This window comes from Hippocampus zosterae, chromosome 9, assembly GCF_025434085.1.
Source record: "Hippocampus zosterae strain Florida chromosome 9, ASM2543408v3, whole genome shotgun sequence".
NCBI classification, from domain to species: Eukaryota; Metazoa; Chordata; class Actinopteri; order Syngnathiformes; family Syngnathidae; genus Hippocampus; species Hippocampus zosterae.
The window spans coordinates 2,676,294-2,703,171 of NC_067459.1; the positions used below are offsets into that span (position 1 = coordinate 2,676,294).

The 26,878-nt window shown below is 42.8% G+C and overlaps 1 protein-coding gene across 2 annotated transcripts in view; it reads left to right on the top strand.

Annotated features, from left to right (window-relative positions):
- plxnb1b (plexin b1b) overlaps positions 1–26,878 on the top strand; it is a 211,945-nt gene that overhangs the window by 152,473 nt on the left and 32,594 nt on the right. For both annotated transcript variants that reach the window (XM_052074990.1, XM_052074991.1), the window contains 12 exons: positions 1,817–1,951; positions 2,156–2,278; positions 10,965–11,058; positions 11,172–11,338; positions 11,467–11,618; positions 18,142–18,247; positions 18,530–18,666; positions 23,293–23,469; positions 23,583–23,775; positions 23,993–24,235; positions 25,556–25,735; positions 25,859–26,007. In XM_052074990.1, coding sequence (XP_051930950.1) covers positions 1,817–1,951; positions 2,156–2,278; positions 10,965–11,058; positions 11,172–11,338; positions 11,467–11,618; positions 18,142–18,247; positions 18,530–18,666; positions 23,293–23,469; positions 23,583–23,775; positions 23,993–24,235; positions 25,556–25,735; positions 25,859–26,007 — 1,856 coding nt within the window. The remainder of the gene's footprint in view (positions 1–1,816; positions 1,952–2,155; positions 2,279–10,964; positions 11,059–11,171; positions 11,339–11,466; positions 11,619–18,141; positions 18,248–18,529; positions 18,667–23,292; positions 23,470–23,582; positions 23,776–23,992; positions 24,236–25,555; positions 25,736–25,858; positions 26,008–26,878) is intronic.

The following is a 26,878-nucleotide window of genomic DNA, read 5'->3' on the forward strand; positions in this document are numbered from 1 at the left end:
ACAATTTATTGACAGATTAAGTTTGGCCTGATTGTTTCTCCGATGTTTGTTTGTGTATTTTACTGTTATGTTACTGATATGTTATGAATTAATAGGAGTATAAGTATTTATTTATTTATTTATTTGGGGATGCGGGTAGTTATGCTTCCACCAGCATGCCTTCCTTGGAGGAAGCAGAGGCCGGGGACTCTGAGGTGGGCTCTCCTATCTCTGTGGTCGAAGTCACCGATGTGGTTAAAAAGCTCCTCGGTGGCACGGCCCCAGGGGTGAATGAGATCAGCCCGGAGTTACTCAAGGCTCTGGATGTTGTGGGGTTGTCCTGGTTGACACGCCTCTGCAACATCGCGTGGTCAACAGGGAGAGTGCCTCTGGATTGGCAGACCAGGGTGGTAGTCCCTCTTTTTTAAAAGGGGGACCGGAGTGTGTTTTCCAACTACAGAGGGATCACACTCCTCAGCCTCCCTGGTAAGGTCTATTCAGGGGTGCTGGAGAGGAGGGTCCATCAGGAAGTCGAGCCTCAGATTGAGGAGGAGCAGTGTGGTTTTCGTCCCGGCCGTGGAACAGTGGACCAGCTCTACACCCTTAGCAGGGTCCTCGAGGGTATGTGGGAATTCGCCCAACCAGTCTACATGTGTTTTGTGGACTTGGAGAAGGCGTTTGACCGTGTCCCTCTGGGAGTTCTGTGGGGGGTGCTTCGAGGGTATGGGGTACCGAACCCCCTGATACGGGCTGTTCGGTCACTATACCACTGATGTCAGAGTTTGGTTCGCATTGCCGGCAGTAAGTCGGAATCGTTTCCAGTGAGGCTAGGACTCCGCCAAGGCTGCCCTTTGTCGCCGATTCTGTTCATCACCTTTATGGACAGAATTTCTAGGCGTAGCCAAAGCGTTGAGGGGGTCCGTTTTGGTGGCCTTAGTATTGCATCTCTGCTTTTTGCAGATGATGTGGTACTGTTGGCTCCTTCAAGCAGGGCTCTCCAACTCTCACTGGAGCGTTTCGCAGCCGAGTGTGAAGCGGTTGGGATGAAAATCAGCACCATAAAATCTGATACAATGGTCCCCAGTCGGAAAAGGGTGGACTGCCCCCTGCGGGTCGGGGAGGAGATCTTGCCCCAAGTGGTGGAGTTTAAGTATTTTGGGGTTTTGTTCACGAGTGAGGGCAGGAGAGAGCGAGAGATCGACAGGCGGATCGGTGCATCGTCTGCTGTGATGCGGACTTTGTATCGGTCTGTCGTGGTAAAGAAGGAGATGAGCCAAAGGGCGAAGCTCTCAATTTACCGGTCGATCTCCATTCCAACCCTCATCTATGGTCATGAGCTATGGGTCGTGACCGAAAGAACGAGATCCTGGATACAAGCAGGCGAAATGAGCTTTCTCCGCAGGGTATCCGGGCTCTCCCTTAGAGATAAGGTGAGAAGCTCGGTCATCCAGGAGGGGCTCAGAGTCAAACCGCTTCTCCTCCACATCGAGAGGAGCCAGATGAGGTGGCTTGGGCGTCTGATCCAGATGCCTCCTGAACGCCTCCCTGGTGAGGTGCTCCGGGCATGTCCTACCGGGAGGAGACCCCGAGGATGACCCAGGACACGCTGGAGAGACTGTGTCACCCAGCTGGCCTGGGAACGCCTCGGGAACCCCCGGGGAGAGTTGGAATAAGTCGCTAGGGAGAGGGAAGTCTGGGGTTCCCTGCTAAAGCTGCTGCTCCCGCGACCCGGCCCCGGATAAGCAATAGAAGATGGATGGTAGTTATGCTTTGATCAACTGACGTGCAAGACCCAAGGAATTAGTGTTTTTGTGGATGTGCCTGTTTTGAGAAACAGGGGGATGAGGGATCCTATGTCAGCTGGGGTTCTTCAGCTTGCCCTTGTGTGGAGAAGGTCCAGGGTTCATCATTGCTCCCTGTCAGAGTGGAGAGGAAAATCACTCTACTTGCCCGCAACCTACATCTATATCAGGTACCACAGAACTAACACACTCACATGCATGTGCCCACGTGTACTTGCACACACACACACACACACACACACACACACATACACACACACACACACACACACACACATACACACACATACAAACATGCACAATCTCTGCAGTCTCTATCAAGCAGGATTACCCTTGCCAGTAATCCTTCACCGAAACTTCTTTTGTTTCTGCAGGATACAGAGATGGACTATCAGTGTGTGTTGGTCATTGAAGGGAAAACTGTGGTGGTGGATGCCTATGTGGAGACTGATGACATGAATCCATTCAAATTTGACATCACCTGTCAACTCCACCAGGTTTGTTGTTAAATCATGGATATAAAAAGTCTAGACACTCTTATTGAACTGCCAGGTTTTTGAGACATGAATAAATAAGACCAAGATAAATCATTTCAATTTTTTTTCCACCTTTAAAATGAACGACTGCGATTGGCTGGCAACCGGTTACGGATGTCCCCCGCCTCGGTTGGGATAGGCTGTAGCACCCCCCGCAACCCTTGTGAGGATAAAGCGGATCAGAAAATGGATGGCTGGCTGGATGGATAGATAAAATTAACTATAATCCTTCAGAATTTATGTTTAACGCTTGAAGTTTAATCACTAGTCACTTCTTTCTTGCATGTAGTCTTTTGAATCATCAATATACTTTTCAACTTTGAATGCCTGCTTTGCCTGGTTATGCCGGACATTTCGCAGCGCCACAGAGCGCAGGTCCACTGACCTGAGGCACTTAGCAGGTACATACGGGTGAAGAAGCTCAGATCGTTCATCTCGGACGACACCGCGTAAAGATTTGAAAACAAATAAAAGAATGTTAAAAATAACTCGAAATTTTACAGAGAACCTGTGAAGGGATGCCAAAGTTGGATTTACAGTATGTGCTCCCTCCTATGAGCAGCACCAGTTAGAAGACAAGCAGCAGCTTGTCATTTTGGAACAACTGGAGACACTTGAGAGAGGACTGGCTGACTCCAAATTAAAGTGAATTATGATAATGTAGTAGGATGTAGCATTGTTGACTAGTTTATGGTCATAGTTAAGAAAACTATTTCTTGCTAGAAGGCCTTTTCCATGGAAGTATTGTCCCCGTTCTGTACAACGGTAAAATTAAAGTCTTCAGACTGAAGCATATACCACACTACATTGCGTTTCTGGTTCATATTACACTGGAATATGAGCTTGAAGCAATGTCGTCCATCCCTACTTAAAGTGTGTGTGTTGGCTAAATGTAGCTGGGTTTGGATTTTTTTTTCTTTTGTAAGTTAAGGCTTCTATAGCCAGTTTTCTTTCCTTTGATGCTGTGGAAGCTCCTCTGCGGACCATATCTTGTGGTCTCAGATGTGGTCACAAAAACGGAAGGAAATGTCAACTTGAAGAGCTGCATTTTATTTAGGGTTAATCAGAGGCACTTTAAGACAATATTATATTAGAAAGTACCTATTTACAGAGGTTTAACCACATTGTATTTTTTTGCCATAATGACTATAATTTTTTTCTTTCCTCAAGTATCAGTAGTAGTTATGCTTTTTGATATCTAGCCATATAATGTGGAATAATAACAGAAGACAAAATAAAATGTATTTCCGCGATCCTGTGATTTCCGAGTTCCTTCAATTCATTACATTTTTTTAGAACCTCAATCAATACCTGGACATTTTTTTCCAGTTGCTTTCTTCTCCCCAACGACATTAGCAAAGTCCTTTGTTATTCTGATTTTCATTTACCCTAATGCTTTTGCAACCATAGCCACAGAGAAGCCAGTCCAAACCCTTTTGACTACCTTTATTACAGTTAATGAAAGACTGACTCTAACAAATAAATCCTGGTACCTGTAATTGTGATCACAAATCACTGGAGTCTGGTGTACCACCCGCTTGTGTAACACTCCAGAAAAATGCATGAGTTCAGTTCCACATGCATGGGATCCATATCAACAAAGATTTACGACTATGCCTTTCACCCAATGCAGATCCTCGGAAAATGCCAGCAGTGACCATAACCCCTGAAGATTGTTGTCTCATTTGGCTTCGGCTTGCTATCACAGACATTTTGTGATCATTAAAACCTTGGGATTGATTAAGTTTATGTTGAACATATAAAATAAATCCCAAACTAGATTTTAGGTGCTAATTATATGTGTCCCAGGCCAAATGGTCATTATGGATTCCCTTAGAGGACCGTTATAACTGTGAACACCATATAAATGTACAAAACCTCAACATATTATTCCATATTACAAAGTTGTCTCCTCACTAGATTTTTATACAGTAGTGGTGCAATGATCCATTTTTTCGGACCAATATGATACGTATCGGTATCGGACTTAATGGTTTGACACAAAGTGATATATTGCTTTTTTAAAATGATACAATTCAACATGATAAAGGTGATTTTGATACAATATTTCAATACGGTAACAAATCTTCTGAAAAGAAACCTATACTAATTGCTTAACTCCAAGTAAACACAATAGAATGCTGTGCACTTCGAGAGTATTCGTTTGCTTCAGTTGTATTGTACTAATAGTCAATGAAACTTAATGTAACTATCAACGGATATGGTGTAACGGCTTCTGCAAATAACCATTTGCAACACTGCTTGAGCAAAGAGCATGGATGTAAACAACTTTGCACACTACTAGGGCTGCAACTGCCATTTATTTCAACAATCACTTAATGAGTGAATAATTTTTTGTAGATTATTTAGTTTGGGTTTTTTGTTTTTTTTTTATTTTTTATTTGCACTCCTTTAAATATCTTCTGTATTTTTAAATTGACAGGATAGAGACGTGCACAAACAGGATGTTGCATGAACATCCTGGAGGTTGTAAATAATGAGTTTTTTTAGTTTTTTAGTTCTGTGATTATGTTGATATCAAAAACCTTGATCATTTGTCACGGATCACCGCGCGCACGTGCAAATGTATGCCACACACTGCCTGCCAAATAACACTTATTTCAGAACAGTAACACATAAGCCTATTCATTCAATTATGACCATCGCTCTAGTAAGTGCAATAAAATTTTATTTATATAGTACATTTCAACACAGCTTCGTCCAACCAAGGGCAAAAAACAAAACGCATCTGACTTTTGTTGCTGACCGCATATGTCCCAACGTGACGTTGTGTGCTTGGTTACGTTAGCATCCGTCCTATCTGCTATTGGGTTCTGCCACCATGGTTTTTTCTGCAGTGGATTTTCTTTGTGGTTGGCTGCGCACATTTGCTTGTAACGTCCTTGTGCCCTCTTCCAGCTTTGTAGCATGTTGCATTTCATTATAAAGATAAGAAAAACTTTATTAGTCTCACAATGGAGAAAGGCTAACGCTGCCGTGTTTCGCGAACAAGTTGCCTTAATGTCCCGCAATAACTACCGCCAAATATGTCAGTTTTTTTAAACAAATTTTGCTAGCTTGTAGGTTTAATATAACCGTTATGCGACTGAGCTTTGAAACGCGTGCGGTCCGTCATAATCGGCGGTAACAGAGAGAATCTGGTCACTTTTGAAAATGTACAATTTTTCAACCTCAAATAACAAACAGGAAGCACTGTAAGAGAAGTACGGTCATTTTTAAAAAATCTTTCAGATATGCAGCTCGATACTGCTCCGCTGTCCTGTGGTTAGAACCACCACTGTAGTAGAACTTGCAAGTAATTTTTTACTGTAATGTAGGAGGGAAATGAACTTTACTTGTTCTCATCTACATTCAAGGGGATCTCATGGAGTTGTGCTGTAGTAAAATAGTACGTGTTTTTCAAAGACCATACATCATGTTCACTACATTTTGTCCAAAATGGGTGTGTATTCCCTTTTCCTTTGTGCAAATAAGAGGCATTTATTTGGCACTCCCAGGTTTATCTTATCATGAAACTGACAAAACAATGGTTTAAATAATGAGTGTCTGCCACCCCCTGTAAAAACATTAATAAAATAAAAAAAAATCACCCTTCAAAAGCATTCTTTTTTTGTCTGTACTCAGCTATTATACGGTCCTGATTGTTAGGGAGGGGCCAGCCAGGCAGCCTCCTGAGCCAGGGTGCTCTGCACCTCACACTTGACTCATCAGCTCATCACCCACCTGTTGCCTATCTGCTCGTTTGGACTGGTACAAATTGACTCACAGACCATTCCCCAGTGCAAGTTTGTGCCGTCACCACACCAGTGGACTCTGTTGCCGTCTCTTGCAGCTTCTTGTTCCTTGTGCTGGGGACATTTCCTTGTGGAATCCACGTGCTTCTCCCTGAGTGATTTTGTGAAGACTCTTAAATAAACTACGCCAAGTGTTGGCTTCCACGAAACCTGCCTGTTGTCGTGCTATTGGGGTCACATCCAAACCCGAACACTGATTTGTTCATTTTTCCCCGAAAAAAAGTGTTATCCGCATTGTAATTTGTTAGATTGGGATGCCTTGTGTTCAGACATTTTTTTTTAATTTTAATGAAGTTATTTTATCTTGCTAACAGTTTCGGCAGTTATAACTTTCACTGCTTACCAAGTATCATGACGGCCCGTCACTGTATTCGCCCCAAAACGGGTTCAGACAAGGAACAAGGAAATGGTCGTCAATAAAAATAAATATGTTTAACCCACACTGTCATACTTTGTATAAAAGTGGGTTCTCTAGGCATATCTTTTTTGCTACAGGGCCTTTTCACAACACTCTGACCTCAGAGAAACTCGGTGAATATCGGAGATGATCGGCGCATATGTGGCACCTTCTTTTTCCTTCGTTTTTGTGAGGTCACAAAAGAGGGTTTGGTCTCATGTCAAGCTGCAATTGACTTGTTTACAGGCTATATCTTGGCATTGTCACTCCTCCGAGATATGAGACCAAGCCCTCTTAGAATTGGAAAACTCCTTTAATCCTGTGAACACACAGTCAGAATCAGAATCAGAATCATCTTTATTGGCCAAGTATGTAGAACACACAAGGAATTTGTCTCCGGTATAACACGCTGCACTAGTATCATCGTAAACAACAAAATCATTGAACCATTTTAGAGTAACCACTAGTTTTGAAGTACCATTTTGTGGTGCAAGAAGAGTGACTGTCAGTGACTGTTTAAGGAGTTAATGGCGAGAGGGAAGAAGCTGTTTAAGTGTCTACTGGATTTGGTGCGCATGGATCTGTAGCGTCTGCCTGAGGGGAGTGGCTGAAAAAGGTGGTGGGCAGGGTGCGGGGGATCCAGGAGGATTTTCCGTGCCCTTGTCTTGATTCTTGCAGTGTGCAAGTCCTCAAGAGTGGGTAGGGCGGTGCCAACGATTTTTTCTGCCGTCCTAACTGTCCGTTGAAGTCGGATTTTGTCCTTTTTTGTGGCGGCCCCAAACCAAACCGTGATGGAAGAACACAGGATTGATTCGATGACTGCAGTGTATAACTGTCGTAGCACCTCCTGTGGCAGGCCATGCTTCCTCAGCAGCCTCAGGAAGTACATCCGCTGCCGGGCCCTTTTCAGGATGGAGGTGGTGTTGACTTCCCACTTCATGTCCTGGGAGACTGTGATTCCCAGGAACTTGAAGGTCTCGACGGTTGACACAGGGCAGTTGGATAGTGTGAGGGGCAACTGAGGAGAAGAATGTTTCCTGAAGTCCACGATCATCTCTACAGTTTTGAGCGTGTTCAGCCCGAGGTTGTGTCGGCCGCACCAAAGCTCCAGGTGCTCCACTTGTTGGCGGTACGCAGACTCGTCGCCGTCTTTGATCAGACCGATGACCGTGGTGTCGTCTGCGAACTTTATGAGTTTGACAGCTGGATCTGTTGAGGTGCAATCGTTTGTGTAGAGAGAGAAGAGCAGTGGCGAGAGGACACATCCCTGTGGGGCACCAGTGCTGGTAGTGCGTATTGATGATGTTGTTTCTCCCAGTCTCACCTGTTGTGTCCGTCCCGTCAGGAAGCTGAGGATCCACTGGCAGATCGTAGGGGACACACCGAGGTGGAGTAGTTTGGGGGTGAGGAGTTCCGGGATGATGGTATTGAACGCAGAGCTGAAATCCACAAACAGAATCCTTGCGTAGGTCCCTGTGCTGTCGAGGTGCTCGAGGATGTAGTGCAGACCTATGTTGACTGCGTCTTCCACAGACCTGTTTGCCCGGTAGGCAAACTGGAGAGGGTCCAGCAGGGGTCCAGTGACGTTCTTTAGGTGATTCAGCACAAGGCGTTCAAAGGACTTCATGACCACAGACGTCAGGGTGACAGGCCTGTAGTCGTTCAGTTCCGATGTTGCCGATTTCTTGGGAACTGGGATGATGGTAGACTGTTTGAAGCAGGATGGGACCTCACACAGCTCCAGGGATCTGTTGAAGATTTGTGTGAAGACCGGAGCCAGCTGGTCAGCGCAGACTTTCAGGCAGGAGGGGGACACTTTGTCGGGCCCCGGAGCTTTCTTGATCTTTTGCTGCTTGAAGAGCCGTCTCACGTCCTGTTCGTGGATCTGTAGTGGAGAAAAAGAGGGTGGGGGGCTAGGTAGAGTGGTTTCTGGTAGAGGTGGGTGTGTGTGGGAAATGGGGGTGTCCTTTTCAAATCGGCAGAAAAACATGTTTAGTTCATTAGCAAGACCCTTATTGTTCACTGTTTGGGGGGATGGCATTCTATAGTTAGTGATTGCTTTCAGGCCATTCCATACAGATGCAGAGTTGTTAGCAGAGAACTGGTTTTTCAGCCTCTCTGCATAGCTTCTCTTTGCGATGTTAATTTCCTTTGTCAATTGGTTTCGGGCATGTTTGTACAGTGCCCGATCTCCACTTCTAAATGCGGCCTCTTTCTCTTTCCTGAGTTGCCTGAGTTTGGGAGTAAACCATGGCTTGTTATTGTTGAAGGAGCAGAACGACTTCGTTGGTACACACATGTCCTCACAGAAACTGATGTATGATGTTACAGTGTCTGTGTATTCATCCAGTGTGCCCGTTGAAGTTTCAAAGACGCCCCAATCAGTGCAGTCTAAGCATTCTTGTAGAGCTAGCTTTGCTTCATCTGTCCATTTTTTCACAGTCTTAACAACCGGTTTAACACATTTGAGTTTCTGTCTGTATGTAGGTATTAAGTGGATTAAATTGTGGTCAGAAAGACCCAATGCTGCGCGGGCGACCGATCGGTATGCATTTTTGATTGTTGTATAGCAGTGATCTAGAATGTTGCCTTCTCTGGTGAAACAGTCTATGTGCTGCTTATATCTGGGAAGTTCACGGTTAAGATGTGTTCTATTAAAATCGCCCAAAATGATCAGGGGTGACTGGGTATTTTAGTTCGAGTTTGTTTACTTGTTCGGCTAGCGTTTGTATCGCCGTGTTAGGGTTAGCTTGTGGCGCAATGTAAACACCGACTAGTAAAAAGGAGGTGAACTCACGTGGCGAGTAGAATGGCTTGCAGTTTAAAGACAGCGACTCCAGGTCCGGGATGCAGTGTGCGTCGAGCTTCGTGACATCAGTGCACCATTCTTCGTTGATATAGAAGCAAATCCCACCACCTTTCGATTTCCCCGATAGCTCCGTGTCGCGGTCGGGTCGGAGAAGGCGGAAGCCGGGTAGATGTAGCGCGGGATCTGGATGGCGGTCACTGAGCCAGGTTTCAGTGAAGCAGAGCGCAGCAGAACGTGCAAATGTTTTGTTGGTCTTTGTGAGGAGAAGAAGTTCATCCATCTTGTTTGGCAGAGATCGTAGATTAGCAAGATGGATCGATGGGAGCGGGGTTCGAAATCCGCGCTGCCTGAGCTTGACGAGCACGCCGGCTCGCTTCCCCCTCCTCCGGCGGCGTCTCCATGCTCCGTACAGCGCAGCCGCTCCGCTCGCGATTAGCTCCGAAAAACCTTGTGGATTTTCGTGTGCTGGTGAAAAAAGACCGAGCGTAGACTCCCCAATGCGCAGCAACTTTTCCCTCGTGTAAGTAAGCCGCTCAGGGTCGCCAAAAACAACGAAAATGACAAAAACAGGGATAATACTAGGGAGCGTGTGACCGAGGCTGCCATACCTGTCGGCGCCTGACCAGGGTTAACGGCTAAAATAAGGACTAAAGGAGTACAATTGACATTGGCTCTTAAATGTATTGACAGCATAAAGCTCGTTAGCCCATAAAAATAAAAAAATTGACCGTGTCATTGTTTAACCTGCGGAGTTTCAAGCGGGAGAAAAAACTAACTGCTGAAATTACTGTATGTTAACAAAACTCTTTTGAAGCGATTTGGTGGAGGGAATATTTTGTAAAATCTGTTCAAATTTCAGAAAAAGATTGAGCCCATTTAGCAAGGGACATGAAGTCGACCAGGGTTGTCCAAACTTTTTTGACCGAAGATCTACGTTTCGATCAACCAACCTCCCATGATCGACCCGTTACTGCACACGCGCGTACACACGCACGCCCAAACACATGCCATGGTGAGCAATAGCCTGACGCATGTGACGCACTTAGGCAGCCTGTTAATGATCGTCGCTTACGCGTACCGTTTTACAATGCTTCTCTCGGCCCTCCAGATTCTCATTCTTTGCCCGTCCCCTCTGTGAATTGTTCAAAACTAACTCTGAATGACAATAATGATAACGATAAAACTATAGAGCAACAACTGTGATCACAAGCTGCACTGCAGAGTGCTGAGTGCTAACAACTTCCGGTGACGCAGTCACGTGTCACAGTAGGTTAAAAATGACATGCTTTATTATATTTTCTTTTTTAAATATTTTTTGTGAAAGTGAGACTGATAGAATGATTAGGGTGCAGTGTGCATTAACACAAAAAATATATTACGAACATGCACAGAGACACAAATGTTGTTTGTTTGGGGGGTGGGGGGGTTCCCTCGATACCCATCGGATCGACTTGGGACCAGTCCTTGATCTACTGGTCGATCACGATCGACGTAATGGGAACCCCTGAAGTAGACACACTATTTGGTTTTCGTGGGAACCCTTAAAGTGATGTCACGGAATAGATCTGGTCCCTGGACCTTGAATTTAACCCTTGTGCTCGTCCTAAAACTATGTTGCTTTTCTAGTACACATATTCTGCTCCCGTGGAGGAATATCAAGCCATGGTGTATGTGAAGAGGAGGGACACATTTCATGTTGACAGCTCTCCTGATCTCTATGGTAATTTGTTGTCCTCTTTTCTATTGTCTTCGCACAATCTCTATATGGCATAAACTTTTAACAGTGACCCAAAAGTCCATGACCGCCACTCTTGTGTGCTTGTCAATGTTCAGTGACTCTGTACAACTGCTCGGTGGGCCGCACTGACTGCAGTCACTGCCACACAGCAGACCACAAGTATGGTTGTGTGTGGTGTGGAAATGCACAGGCCAGTTGTTTATATTCTGGTGTATGTGTTGAACCTGTGCAGCAGACATGCCCTGCTCCGGTCATTCATTCTGTGAGTACTTCCATTTATTTCCTTACAGTTTACAAATTTTTGCAACATTTGATGATCCATGTTCTGTCAATTTTTGAAGTAACAATGATTATTTGATTTAAACAATCTTTCCATTCTACTTCCTTCAGATTGAGCCACTTTCCGGCTTGCTTGAAGGTGGCACTCTGGTGACCATAACAGGCTCCAACCTGGGCCAAAAAGCAGAAGATATCCTCAATTCTGTGTCAGTGGCTGGTGTGCCCTGCATAGTCGTAACCAGTCTCTATGAAGTGTCCTCCAGGTACAAAAGTGTTCAGTGAATGATTGGTTCATTTTGTGTGTATTCAGTCTTTTAAAATGAAGAGGAAACTCAAGAAATAAGGGGGGTCTCTGATTGATATGAACATGTGCGGATACGAGACACCGTTTTAAACTAGTATGGGCTAATTTGTGTGAATAGCAGAATTCGCAACACAACAAGGAGGTCAACACATTGTGTTGCATACAGTTGCATGCTACGCTGTACCATCACAATATGGGTCTGTGAATAACCTTTAACAGCTAAAAATAGTTTGGGGTATGTTTTTTTATTTAATTTTTTTATTGATAGCGCATTTACCAAATTTCAGTGGCCATACATTGCCTTTCATGGGAATGTCGCCCCCGCCAACAGCCTCGTAGGCTCGTGGGTTAGCCGGACTGCTCCAGCTTGCTGGTGTATTAATGCTTCTCTTCATATCTGTGCAGGAGAATCTCAAAGTCGAAACATGACATTTGTATTGTAGCTTACATTAATCACCTCACAACTCAGGGATAAGACACCACACAGAGGGACCTACTGTTGTGTTACCTCTGTCTATTCACAAAGCAACATGCAATGAACGCCTAGCACGGATATAGAAATTGTAATATTTTCAATGTACTTGGTTGTGAATGTTTACTGAATGCACATCTGTCGATTTTGTACAGAGTACACATGGTTTACCGGATGCGCAGCCATATGTCACTTTATTTATTGTATTACCCGAGGAGATAATGGTTATAGAAACTAAGGGTGTGGAAAATAATCGATATTAATCGATACATCGATGCGCACGTGCGCGATCCGAGTGCATCGGCTCATTCACTGGGTACGACGCGATTGACGGGTGAAATCGCGATTCATCACGATGCATTGATGGGTATCGGTAAAATCCGATTCAAGCGCCGTTTTATTCATGTTAAACGTCACATGTCTGCCCTTTCCTAGGCGCAATGAATGCACCATCATTGCTTTGCGTTTTGTGTTGAATACGGACGGTAGCCGTGCGTCACATACAGTCCAGTACACAACTAGCGAAACATTATGGAAGTTAGCGCACGCAGCAGCAAGGAAACTACTATATTTAATGCAGCCGCAACATTCAAATCTTATGTTTGGAAATACTACGGCTTCGAAAAGAAAGACGGAAAGCTTGATAAAACCTCCGTAATTTGCAAGGAATGTCGCACTAAGAAGCCATACAACGGCAGCACCACAAATATGCAGACCCACTTAAACCGATGGCACCAGATCACCGACAAGTTACCCTCCCGCTTCCCCGCCCAGTTCCTCGTCGGACACCGGAGAAACTCTTGGTAAACCAGGTCAGGATCAGAAAAAAATTGCCTCTTATTTTGGGAGTCCCCTTGCAACTCACTGTGACCGCGCAATTGCTATAACTAAGGCCACTGCTTATTTCATATGCAAAGACCTCCAGCCTTAGCGTGGTGGACAACAAGGGTTTCAGACAGCTCGTGCACGTTTTGGAACCCAGGTATAAAATACCAGACAGGTCTGTGTTCACTTACAAACATATTCCCGATGTGTACAACAAAGTGAGAAGTGAGATTACTGTGTCGCTGAACAGTGGATGGGTGGACATCTTGCGCTATAGATTTATATACATATATATATTATTATTATATTTCATATAAGACACTCAGTGAGAATAGTCTGTTTGTGTTTACACTATAGCAACAGCTGTGAGTCTCAGGTGCCAAATTGTTTACATTTTCTTTGCACAAAACCCAATTGTGAAAGGGCTTAAATAAGTTGTTTTACAAGTTCTACTCTTTATAAGGAATAAAGTAGCATCCTTTTTGTAATACCATACTGAATTCCATCTTTTTAAAAGCTTTTTTTCTTTGCTTATTTGCATCATGTTTAATTGCACAATATCGCAACAAATTGCATTGTATCGTATCGGATCGCATTGATTTGAACTTAATGTGTATCGAATCGTATCGCATCGTGACGACGGTGAAACGTATCGCATCGTATCGCCAGAAAATTCCATGTATCGTTTAAGTATCGCATCGCTGGCAGTGGATCGTGATGTGTATCGAATCGACCTCAGTGCTGAGATTCACATCCCTAATAGAAACGTGAAGTTTGTTTTTTGTTTCTGTAGTTCAGTTGAACTATAAGTACTAGAAATGTCGTGATATAAAAAAAATAAATAAATCTGACTCCGACGGCATTAAGGCATAATCTGAATCCCCTTCAAGAGCTGAGGTGCACATGTACAGCTGGTTGGCCATCTTAAATCACTAACTATGGCAACAACACTAGGACAAAGTACAAAAGTTATCCCTGCACAATCTGAAGTACACATTCTTAAAAAGCTAATGTAATAACCATGAAAAAATTCATAAAACGTTGTCTTCCTCCGGTAGGATGGTTAGGTGGGTGGGTCGGTACATGGATGGATGCATAAAATGGATAGACCGACAGAGAGGGGGACTTGACCCTATTTTTCCGGTCCGTCCTCAGTCTGCAACCTGGGCACCATTTTGTCATCGCCCCTCTGTCCTTATTCATAAAATAATTGTCCTCCGTCCTTACATTCCAAACGTCCACACATGACACCATGGGAGAGAGGCTTACAGCAGATGTTTCATAATTCATTAACATTATTTAAAGCCAGTGGCGGGCCGTCCATTTCAACCATCGGCCTTCAGTGACGTCACATACATTAACACAATATAGGCTCGTCAAGCAGCACTTTATTTGAGGAGCATTTAAAACCATCAAGTATGCATTCACAATTAAGAGCAGGAAACTAAATTTACTGATTTTGTCAAAAATAAAAAGATGATATAAAAAATACTAAATAAAATGCCACCCAAATTACGCTGTTTGATCTTAAACAAGTCTGTCCAATAAATTGCGCAATGTCGCAGTTTCATATAAGACACCAACCAAATAATAACAAAACAAACTATTCTTTGAAAATAAAATAAACAGATAATTTGCATTTTGATAATCGGCTATACAACAGCAAATAACTGACGATGTTGAGCAGCTGAGATTGAATGAACTTTAGTGCACAAAGGTGACTATAATGCGGCATTATAAATTGCAGGTGGGCAGATTTATTCGATACATTTTTGTACCTTTGTCATTTTATTTTGTTACCATGAATTTAATACGAATGAAATAAAATGACAAGAAGAAATTTAAAATAAAATTCATTTACTCACCAATGTAGTGCCTCTTCACTGAGCTGCACATCTACGCGAGTGTCCCAAAACGTTTTTAAGCGCACCGTAGTTTGTAAGTGCCCAGCCGTGATCTGATGTTTCCTTGCTGCCTTGGTAAAACAACTTACAGTATTTTCACGACTATAAGGCGCCATTAAAAGTCTTAAATTTTCTCCAAAATGGACAGGATGCCTTATGATGCGGAGCGTCTTTAGTATGCGCTGAGTTCCAAAATCTGGCTGTCAGCCGACACGCTGTTTATATAGAGAAAAGGCGGAAGTGACTGTGGACAGGCATGCGGCAAAGAAGTCGGCCAATCAGGGAAGGGTGGGCGTGTATATATACATATATGGAGAGAGAGAGAGAGAGAGAGAGAGAGAGAGAGAGAGAGAGAGAGAGAGAGAGAGAGAGAGAGAGAGAGAGAGAGAGAGAGAGAGAGAGAGAGAGAGAGAGAGAGAGAGAGAGAGAGAGAGAGAGAGAGAGAGAGAGAGAGAGAGAGAGAGAGAGAGAGAGAGAGAGAGAGAGAGAGAGAGAGAGAGAGAGAGAGAGAGAGAGAGAGAGAGAGAGAGAGAGAGAGAGAGAGAGAGAGAGCAGATGTGAAAGAGGAAAGGTATGCAGCAGTCCGCTCCGCTAATGGGTGAAGTGTGGGTGTGTAAGTGGACGCTAAAGGGTCACCCCAAGCAGGTACCAACACCTGTATAGAGTGTGGCAATGTGCATTGTTGCAAAACAACTTCGGTTTTGGTTTCTAAGAACCCCCGAAAATAAATTCTACAAAGAGACACGCCTACGAAGCTCAGTTCAAACTTCAAGCCATCGGTTATGCTTTTGGCATGCGTGCCCATCTCACAGCAGCGGTGAAAAACCAAGTCAAGCAAATGAACTCTGAGCTTGCCGTTATTCCCGGAGGCTTGACTAAAGAACTCCAACCGCTGGACATCGGCATCAACCGGGCGTTCAAAGTAAAGTTGCGACCGGACGTTCAAAGTAAAGTTGCGAACGGCATAAAAACAATGAATAATCGATGGCAAACACAACTTTACAAAGAGTGAGAGGCAGCGCTGGGCGAGTTACGCCACAATTTTCGAATGGATTGTGGCTGCTTGAACGAACGTGTCTGCTTGCACTGTTGTTCGAGTTTTTGGCAAAGCCGGCACATTTCTGTGGAGACACATGGCAATGAGAGTGACTCTGACAATGAGAGGGAACACGGCGTTTTTGATGGATTACCGGTACTTGCACAATTGTTCGATTCTGATACAGAGGATGAGGACTTTGGATTTCTGGGTGATGATTGATCGAAAAACGTGAGTACATTGTACGATGGCTAAATAAAATACAATGGAACTCAGTTTTGCTTCCATTGCCTTTTTAAAAACGTGTTTTTAGCTTGTATCTCTATGTCTTGGCATGCTACCGTATGCTTCAAGCTAACGTGTTTTTAGCGTGCGCGCATACATGCCGTATGTTTAAGCTGGCGTATGTTTTACCACTTTAAAACTGCGGCCAATAATATAGTGCGTTTTGTCTATGTGTAAAATACAGAAATAACACCCATTAATGAGATTGCGCCCAACCATACGGTGCGGCGAATGGTCATGAAAATACGGTAAATGGGTAAATCCAGTGTGGCTCCAAACACCAAATCGGTCCGTTGCAAGCAATCGGCATTCCCGGCAGTACAATTTGCAGCGTTTCTCAGAGGCTGTGAGCAACGGGTACCGTTCATAATTGCTCGTCTGAAAATGACAGACAAACCCTTTTCCTTGCTGGGACAGGCTAGCTAGCGCAGGACTTGGCCGACCTCTTCGCACAATATCCAGCGTGGAATGTCCGTCTTGAAAATTGTGTGGAAGGTAGTTCCGCAACCAGATCAACGTCTTCTCCTTCAGGCATTTTGGGTTAAAATGCAGTGATAGATCTAGCAGGCGCTAATCCCATCACCGAACGCGCATGTCCAGTCTCGACGTAAGGCAGTCTAGCTGGCCCCGGTGCACAGACTCATGATCTGATTGGCTATTGCAACCTGACTGTGCCCGTTCACTTATAGCGCACAGCGGCCTGCGTTGTTTAATCTGAAGGCCACGAGCAAGTTTAATTTACCTGGCAACACAAGCTAGCTTAAATATGATTGGTTAAAAACTCTACCATCATAAATCAGTTATTTATCAAGTGGCTTTCAATGTTATTTAAAAGAACATTGAAAGCCACTTGACTAAGTGGAAATAATATGATGTTAAGAATACAAATAATAATTTTGTGTACATATTTAGGCGGCCCGGTAGTCCAGTGGTTAGCACGTCGGCTTCACAGTGCAGAGGTACCGGGTTCGATTCCAGCTCCGGCCTCCCTGTGTGGAGTTTGCATGTTCTCCCCGGGCCTGCGTGGGTTTTCTCCGGGTGCTCCGGTTTCCTCCCACATTCCAAAAACATGCATGGTAGGCTGATTGGACGCTCTAAATTGTCCCTAGGTGTGAATGTGAGCGTGGATGGTTGTTCGTCTCTGTGTGCCCTGCGATTGGCTGGCAACTGATCCAGGGTGTCCCCCGCCTGCTGCCCGAAGACGGCTGGGATAGGCTCCAGCACCCCCCGCGACCCTAGTGAGGATTAAGCGGTCCAGAAAATGGATGGATGGATGTACATATTTATAAAAATAAAATAACAAAATAAATGTATGTTATTCTATGAATGTTTAGGCCAGCAGAGAAGGCCTTGCTGGCCCTGAGTGTTCGCCACTGTTTAAAGCTCATTAGCTGTGTTCTGCTCCCTTCTGCTTCTCCTCCCCAAACTGCCCTTTGGAAGTGGGGTACCCTATTGAAAATGTTCCCCTTGAGGAAGATATCTTTCATAGATATTATGTAATCATTTACGAGTGCATAAGACTATGCAGGCATCATCCACCGTATGTATTTTGTCCAAGTATCATTGCAATAGTTAGCGGATCAAAGATGGCTGACCTGCTGCGCATTCGCCAGCAAATCATGCAGCGGACTCAGATGGTGCCTTGACAGATGGGTCAACTTGCATGATTTGTCACATTATATTTTAGAAAGCTATCCTGGGTCAGGTGTGTAAGGGTTTGTTTAGTGATGATATTTCAAGTTGGAAAACCTTGAAATTATATGATGTGAGGAGGAAACACCTGGTAAAAACACTTGACTTTTGCTCTTCAGGTAAATTTCAGTGCCTGTACTAATTTACTTGAGGATGTTTTTTTTTTTTTTTTTTTAACCAATGTTGTTTTTACACAAGTAATTGTACTTGCACTCAAATACAAAACTACAAGTCCCCTTTTCCCATCTTTGATGATTCTGTCTTGCAGGATTGTTTGCAGAACTAAAGCTAGTAAAGGAGAGAAGTTGGGACATGTGTCTGTTGAAGTGAGCGGTGGAGAGTTTGGCGTGTCCAAACAAATGTTCAGCTTTCAGGTAATGAGAATTTTTTTTTTTAATGTACAGCAAATGCTCTGTTTAATGCATCCCTGCCGAGTCATAGGCAGGGACCAATCCCCTGTCCTTGGTCAAAGAATTTCCCCAAAATTACTTGGCTATTTTTTGGGTGGGGTAACTGGAGAAACTAGGGACCTTCTACAACGGCACTGATTATATATTATATATTCAAATGGGTGATGAAATCAGTCAATGCTGAGCTCATTCTTTTTTGAAAACTAGAATAATAATCATTTTTCCATATCATGTCTGAACCTCCAGGATCCATTTGTGATGGGAGTGTTGCCTGAAAGAGGTCCAAAAGCTGGTGGAACAACTCTGACAATCATTGGCCGAAACCTTTTGACAGGTCGTCCTTCTAACCTCTCCGTCTCCGTGGGTGGAGTGCCCTGTGACATGTGAGTGGTTTAAAAAGTTCTTAGTGATGCAGGGTTTGACATTAACGGTGGCCCGATTGCCTGAAGTTCAATCATGGTGGTGCGACTGGGGCACCAATACAGTTTTTTAGGGCCCGACCAATGAATTGGCCAATTATTATTACGTTCAAGTATTCTAACTATTTACAACAATTACAGGGTTCTCATGTTAACCTAATTAGCTAACGAGCAGAATATCAATAGTGCATTTATCAGGCATGAAGTTAAATCATGGTGGGGTGACTGGGGCACCAGTACAAATTTTTAGGGCCTGACCAATGAATTGGCCAATTATTCTTGTATTCAAGTCTACTAACCATTTACAATAGTTGCAGGGTTCTCATGTTTGCCTAATAAGCTAATGAGCAGAATATCAACGGTGCATTTATCATTCTGACATGCAATGTTCCCTCTAAGGTGCATGCATGAGCAATTGTGCACTTTTCTCACCCTATTAGTGCACACGTTGACAACGGCACACACAACGCACACATGACATTTCTACACTCATTCCTTAATTTCCACCTCACTCTAATATTAATCTACAAACAGGACACCACACTATTCCCACTCCCATTACAGTTTCAGCCGTGCGACCAAGAGTGCGTGCTTAGTTGTTCTACGGTAGTTTGATTGACACACATTCGCTCACACTCACCAGAGATGATGCGCAGACTGCTCCATTCAGGAAGTCCAATTATTGACATAGTTAAAGAGCCCCTTGAATGAGGCTCTATCGTGCATTTCAAAAGTCAGGTGGCTCGGAAGTTTTGTGTTTTACTAAATGTTGTATGTGTTCCATTGCTTAATGATTGGACAATGTGGGACCACAGTCATACAGATTGGCTTCCTTAATTATGCTTAAAATAACTTTTGTGTGAATATAAAAGTCACAAACATGGGCCAATCTAGTTAATTTTGATTCAATGATATGTTCTATTTTGATATAAAGGAGATTTGAATTCATACATACATACATACATACATACATACATACATACATACATACATACATTACATACATTACATACATTACATACATACATACATACATACATACATACATACATAACTTATGATCACAAGTTTTGGACAGGTGTCATACTGGTTTAGCCGCTGTGTGCATGTCTGATGTTCCTCACCGGGGTCCAAGGAATGCTTAGGGAAGTTTGTGTGTATCCTCAGACGCATGGAAAATGAGAGGGAATATTGATGACATGTATCAAATTATATTAGATTACAAGGCTACTGATACCGTATTTCCACCATCATGATAGGAATTGACCTCAATGTCATCATTTTACACACAACCACAAATCATTTAAAAAAAACAACAAGTGCATCATAATTACGATGGTTAAATATGACACATTCAACCCCTAATAACACAGAAACGTGACAAGGATTAACATCCTTATAGGTTCCGTCTATCAATCTAATATCTAATTTGTTTATTCTAACAAGGGTTGCGGGCATGCTTGAGCCTGTCCCAGCTGTCTTAAAGAAATAAAAATCAAGAATGCATGTTCTGTACTTGTAGCAGACATTTGTTGTTGACAAAAAAATTTAAGTGAAGTAAAAATCAGTCTAGAAATGACTGAGTTATGATTTATTTAATTTAACCTCAAATATTTCCTAAAAATTTACCTGATCCAACTGTCTTTTCTTTCATTTGAATATTTTCAACTGTCAAATTTTTTTGAATGATATATATATAAAAAAAATGCACATACATGGGGACCGACTAAAAAAGGTGTTTAAAAATATATTTACAGGGCCAGTGCTAGCTCTGGCAGAACCCTGTTGAGCCACCACCCAAAAAGGCTTAATGTAGAACCCCCGTTATAGTTGCTAATTACTTTCCCCCAAAAATAATTGAATTTGAAATTGAACTTGATTAATTAATAATTCACAATGCGATACCAGAGAAAGTAATTCTTCCGTTACTTGTTTGAAAAAAATAAAATATGTCGTAATTTTTTTGGTAGGGGTTTAGACGGGTACTTTATTCAGTATATTTATTTTACTTTAAACTACAGGGTGTCACGACTCGGACAAGCTGAGTTAAGTCTGGATCCCCAAAACGTAAACGTAAACAAGGTCTCCGTAACAAAAATAGGTTTTAATGCTTATAATCGCACTGACAAAGAGGTAACATAAAGCGCTGATCAAAACAAGGACCAGAGAGAACATAAACGAATAACAAAAAGCGCTTGCACAAAAGGCAATGGAGAAAATTAATGACCACCAATACAAACTAAAACAATACACGCGAACGTAAAGCCAAATCACAAAACCAAAATCGTACTTACAAAAAGCAGGTGCACCGAAATTGCAAAACTCGAAACACGACGAGGTCAATAGCAAAATAGTCCATGAGCAGCGAGAATAGCAATACCAGAAACAATACTCCGACACTGGTGCAGTGCAGAAGAGACCTTAAATACAGAGTTCACAAATTATAGATTGGCAGCAGGTGCGTGCCGAAGTCCGCTAATGCCACCTGCTGGCCAGACCAAAACAGGATCATGACACAGGGTGTCCATAAAGTTTCTTTACCATTTCAAATGTGTATTAAAAATCCAATTGATTAGATATTTTACTCAAATTTGTTGTATTGTATTCAGCGTTTATTAAAGGGTTTTTTTTACCTCTTTTAATACAGTTTGACATAGGCACCATTCGTTGCATGGAGCACATCAAGACGGTACTCGATTTCTTGCCCAGTTCGCTGTAGCATAGCCTCATCAATTGTGGCAATGGCATCACTAGTGCTTTGCTTTCAGGTCATAATGTCCCTTATCTTTGTTCGATATGACATATCTTTAACATAACCCCATAGAAACAAGTCCAGGGGAGTCATATCTGGTAAACTTAGCGGCCAAGGAATGGGCCCATCTCTCCCAATACACCGATCTGGAAATGTTTGATTGACGAACCCACGAACATGCATCCCCCAATGTGGTGGTGCACCATCTTGCTGAAAAATGATGGTTGGTTGAAGGTCATTCACTTGTGATGCCACATATTCAGTTAAAAGGCCATGGTAAACATTTGCAGAAATTGATGTCTCGTTGAAGAAAAATGGACCAATTATTCGATTGCACATGATCCCACACCACAAATGCAATGTCCTAAAAAAACTTGAATAAACACTGAATACAATAGAACAAATCTGAATAAAATATCTAATCAATTGCATTTGTAATACATTTTTGAAATGGTAAAGACACTTTATGGACACCCTGTATAACCTGTAGAAATACTATCGCCACCCCAAATAAAGTGTTTTCTTCACTACGGTTGTACTACTAAAAGTTTTAGCAGTAGGTGCTTTAAATTCAATGTCATAGTGTAAAAAAAAAATGGTCACAGCTTCCAGACAATGGTAACATTGGAAACGTGCAGCCAGAAATGATCAGTTTACATTCACTCTGATCCCTATATTAGGCTAATATGACGATATTTCCCATTGTTCTTAGACATGGAAACAAGAAGTAGTTCTCGTTCCGGCCTGACGCAATCATGGACACCTTCTCGCGTCTGGAAGCGGATGAGAATGCAAACATAATTGGAAGGAATTTGATTTCCAGATGAACAACTGAAAGCCAACATCCATCCACAAATAAGGCACATTAATTTTTGGGAAAGTTGAAGGATTTTGAGTGCACCATAGTGTCCGATAATACAGTAGAATACCCATTGCTTAAAAAAAAAAAACAACAACAACAATGTACCGTATTTTCCGCACTATAAGGCGCACCTAAAAGCGTTACATTTTCTCAAAAGCCAACAGTGGGCCCTATAATCCGCCGAATATAAAGAGACTGGACCTCGCTTTACATTCCCCAATGAGCTCTTTCCCTGTTAGTGTTCCTATACCATCTAGTGGTGATTATTAGCAGGAACCAATTGTAACCTAAGAGGATTCTGCCCGAAACTAATTGACATATGCATTGGCCAACACACACCCAAACAGACAATTACTTTGTGAGCTCTGCGCAGCTATTATGAAATGAAAATAATACCAAAGCAAAGTTAACTACTGAGTCAATGGAGGAAGAAGGAGACAAGCAAGACTTCTGAGGATATTTAGCCCCTTGTGTACGTGAGCACACGAGGCTTGTGTGCCTTTTTGTTGAATCAATTGTCTTTATCACCTTTGTCTTTTATTTATTGTTTTGTAATGCCATTTGTATTTATATGTTTCATATCCATGTTTGTGACCAGTTCCACTGGCTTTGTTACAGCTGCAGCAGTTTTGAAGGCTCTGTATAAATAAAGCTGTATTATATTGTATTGTATTATATTCCAGTAGCATAGCACCATCCAGTGGATCCATCGCACAACCGCAGCCACATTGTAGCTTCTATCTGCCTTATAATTCAGTGCGCTCTATATATGAAAGCAGTTTTAAAATAGGCCAAACTGCACCTTATAATCCGAAGCGCTTTATAGTGGAGATAATACGGTACATATAATACTTATAATATTGTTGCTCCCATATTGTATGTGAGGCAAACACAAATATGCAGTTGTAAAATGGTGACTATTACTGGTTCTGCAGTTGTGAGAATCAATCGAGTGTCCTGTGTATCTCCTCCTCAGGGTGTCAGAGGTTCAAAGCTCCAGTCTTCAATGTGTGACAGGTAGCAGCAACAAGACTGGAAATCATCAGGTCACTTTGCATTATGGCCGCAGCCTACGCTACCTTCACAGCTCATCTTACTACTACACTCACAACCCCAATATCACCCACTCAAAGCCAGCTAAGAGCTTCCTCAGGTACGTCCAAAAATAAGTCATTCGTCGCTCTTCTTTAACTGTTTCCCCTGATAAGCTGCTCATTTCTGTCATTTGAAGAGATGGGAATTTTACATTATCGTTCTCCTGTTTAGTGGTGGTCGACTGATCTATGTGTGGGGCCACAACCTGGACGTAGTGCAAGAACCCCAGATGGTTGTGACTGTGTCACCCGACGATTCTATCCAGAAAAATAGGAGTAGAGGAAGGAAAAAGCGCAGAAGCAGTTCTACCAAAATGTTTCCTGGCCCATTTTGTCCTGGAGATATGCTGTGCTCTGTCAAACAGGTGTGTGTGTGTGTGTGTGTGTGTGTGTGTGTGTGTGTGTGTGTGTGTGTGTGTGTGTGTGTGTGTGTGTGTACGTGTGTGTGTGTGCGCGCGTGTGCGTGTGCGTGTGCGCGTGCGTGTGCGCGCGCGCGTGTGTGTGTATAGACACATGCATGCGCCTTTGCGAGCAAAATGTGGCAGTAATTATTTTTTTTATTTTATTTTTTCGTTGTATCAGTTTGCAGAACATTGTGAGGTAAATTCCTCTTCCCTCATCCTGTGCCGATCCCCTATGGTGGACTCGTCAGTTTGGGGGTCTAAGGTCACTGTGGAGTTTCTTCTTGACAACCTGCGCTTTGATGTCAGCACTGTGAACCCACAAGCCTTCAGTTATGAGCCCAACCCTGTCCTGCACCCGCTAAATCAGCAGGACCCTCTGAAAGCATATCGCTACAATCCTGGCAGCTTCATCCAGCTTGAGGTCAGATAACTTGAAGTTAAATATAAAGAGATACTGTCACTATTTATTCATAGCAAGCTATTTGTGACAATATATAGTATGCCAGGTAACTTACTGCTGATAGCTGTTTGCGTGAGCTGAAGTCAGACGTCAAACTGGTACAACTTTGATCCTTTTTTTTTCCACTGATAGTAATTGCTTTGCACGTGACCAAATTCACACATAATCAAGTTTTGCTAATTAAAAATTTGACAGACAAGTTGTTTGGGATGCAAATCGTTCTGAAAATCTCACAATGATCTTCTCAGTATTAAGGCCACGGTATGATATTATTGTAAAACTAATCAGAGCTTCAGCGGAAGGAATGAGTACAGAAAGATTTATGATGACCAAGATCTGTCTCCTCCACTTTCACCGCACAAGGTGACAAAATCTCACATAAAACAGAGGCTGCATTACTTATGTTAAACTAAATTACTGATGCGTTTGAAATTACATAGGACAAACTGGGCCATCGGAATTTGTACATTTGGATAGGATTTCTAGTCACCCCTCTGCCTGATATCAGATCCCCAACTCACCAGGGCAGAGGAATCTGACAAGGTCCACATAGAATTCATGGCATCTGCTCTCGCATAAACACCATAGTGGCACATTTTGCTGTATTTTTGTAAGACCGGGAATCGCTGGGACTATGCAACTTTGGGGGTATGGTGTTACACGCTCTCAATTCTGATTCTCTGTGGCACTTAAACACTGTTGCCATGGGTGCGCCTCTCCTCACACTGTAAAGAATTCGGTCTTTGCTCAAGAGGAAAGAGAGAAAAAAATTTTGGAGATTTTTTTTCACCGTAGGATTTAATTATCATGTAGAATGTACTCAACACTGGCTGAATTGAAATGTACTCAAAAATATCTGTCAAATTAGATTTTTCTGTCTTCTTTTAAAAGACAATGCCTCATTTTTTTGTGTGGGGTTGGCAGCAATAGCGAAGTTCTATTTTTTTGTTTACATTAATTATTGATATAAATGTGTTGTTTATATTTGAGTTCATACACAATTGGGTGATTGGCATTCGCAACAAATAACGATTTCCTCATGGATTATGAATGTTGATCAGGTAGCCATTTTTTCAATAGTTGTTGTTTAGCCATTATTTTAAATAAGAATCCTACAGTGGCTTCTTAGTCTCTCTCTCTCTCTCTCTCTCTCTCTCGCTCTCTCTCTTTTTTTTTTCTCTCTCAATTATTTATTTATTTTTTTAAGCTTGACCCACAAGAACCCCAACCCCTAGCACAAAAAGCCCATTTGCACCCGATTACAATTAATGTGTTTCTTAGGGAGAAAATCTCGACCTGGCCATCAGCAAGGAAGAGGTGGTTGTGTTAATCGGGGAAGGTGTGTGTGCTGTCAAGACACTTACTCGAAACCATCTGTATTGTGAACCGCCACCTCATCAGCCTGCATCCGGAACTAATGGCAAGAAACGCGAGGGTTCGGACAACCTGCCCGAATTCACCGTGAGTCCTCCATAAATCCTTTGATCATACATCAAATTCTTTTGAAAATCAAAGCTCCTGTCAAGCAACAATATTTCATGTAATTTGCCTCTTATGGTATCATTAATGTTTTACGTTTGCCAGGTCCATATGGGAAACTTAAACTTCTCCCTGGGTAAGGTTCAGTATGACGATCTCAGCCTGGCCACCTTTCCCCTGGAGGCTCAGATTGGAGTCGGAGTCGGGACATCCATTGTGGCACTCATTGTCCTTATCATCGTACTTGTTTACAGGTTTGTCGTTGAATTGGTAGAAAGCAGCTGTAACATATGTAGCACTGTACAAATGAGAGAGCTTGAGTCCCCGTTTTTATGACTGACTTGTGACTTTACCTGACAAAAACTTAAGACAACTCCATTTGGATTTGAGAGTTTTAGAAATCGGACTTGACTTCACTTGAGACATGACAGACTTGAATGCTCAGGAGTTGACAATGCGTCCACTGTGCTCGCAAATTCTCCCATTTTTTTTAATCTGTGCTGGTTAAAAATTTTATCCAGGGAAGGCATTGCAAGCTTTGTGGCTGTCTGGCAGACTTCACACCGAAGACGGAACGCGCGTCAGGTTAAACCCTTCCTGGAGAAATTAAATAAATAAATGCCTAAATCTGGATGTGGACTTTGACAGCAAGTGTGAAAAACTTGTGTCAACAAGCCGCAAATTATACTCTCATTAAACTACAAAATGATTCTGAATTGAAGCGCATTATCTTTCGTTATACTTACAGGTGAAATAAATTGGCCAATAAAATCCCTCATTGGAACTTATTGGTCTCTAATGCCGAAGACTAGATAAAACTGCACTAATGCAGTAACTTGACCGATCATGGGACTTGACTTGTGCGATAACCTGTGACTAGACTTGCTCAAGATAAAGTCATCCAGGACTTGCTTGAGACTTACAGGTGGAGACTTGATACTTGAGCCACAGATGTGACTTTTTTTTATTATTGGTACGTACTGTAGCATGCAGCAATATCTAAGAGGCATCCATCCATCCATCCATCCATCATCTACCGCTTATCCGGGGCCGGGTCGCGGGGGCAACAGCTTTAGCAGGGAAGCCCAGACTTCCCTCTCCCTAGCTACTTCTTCCAGCTCTCCC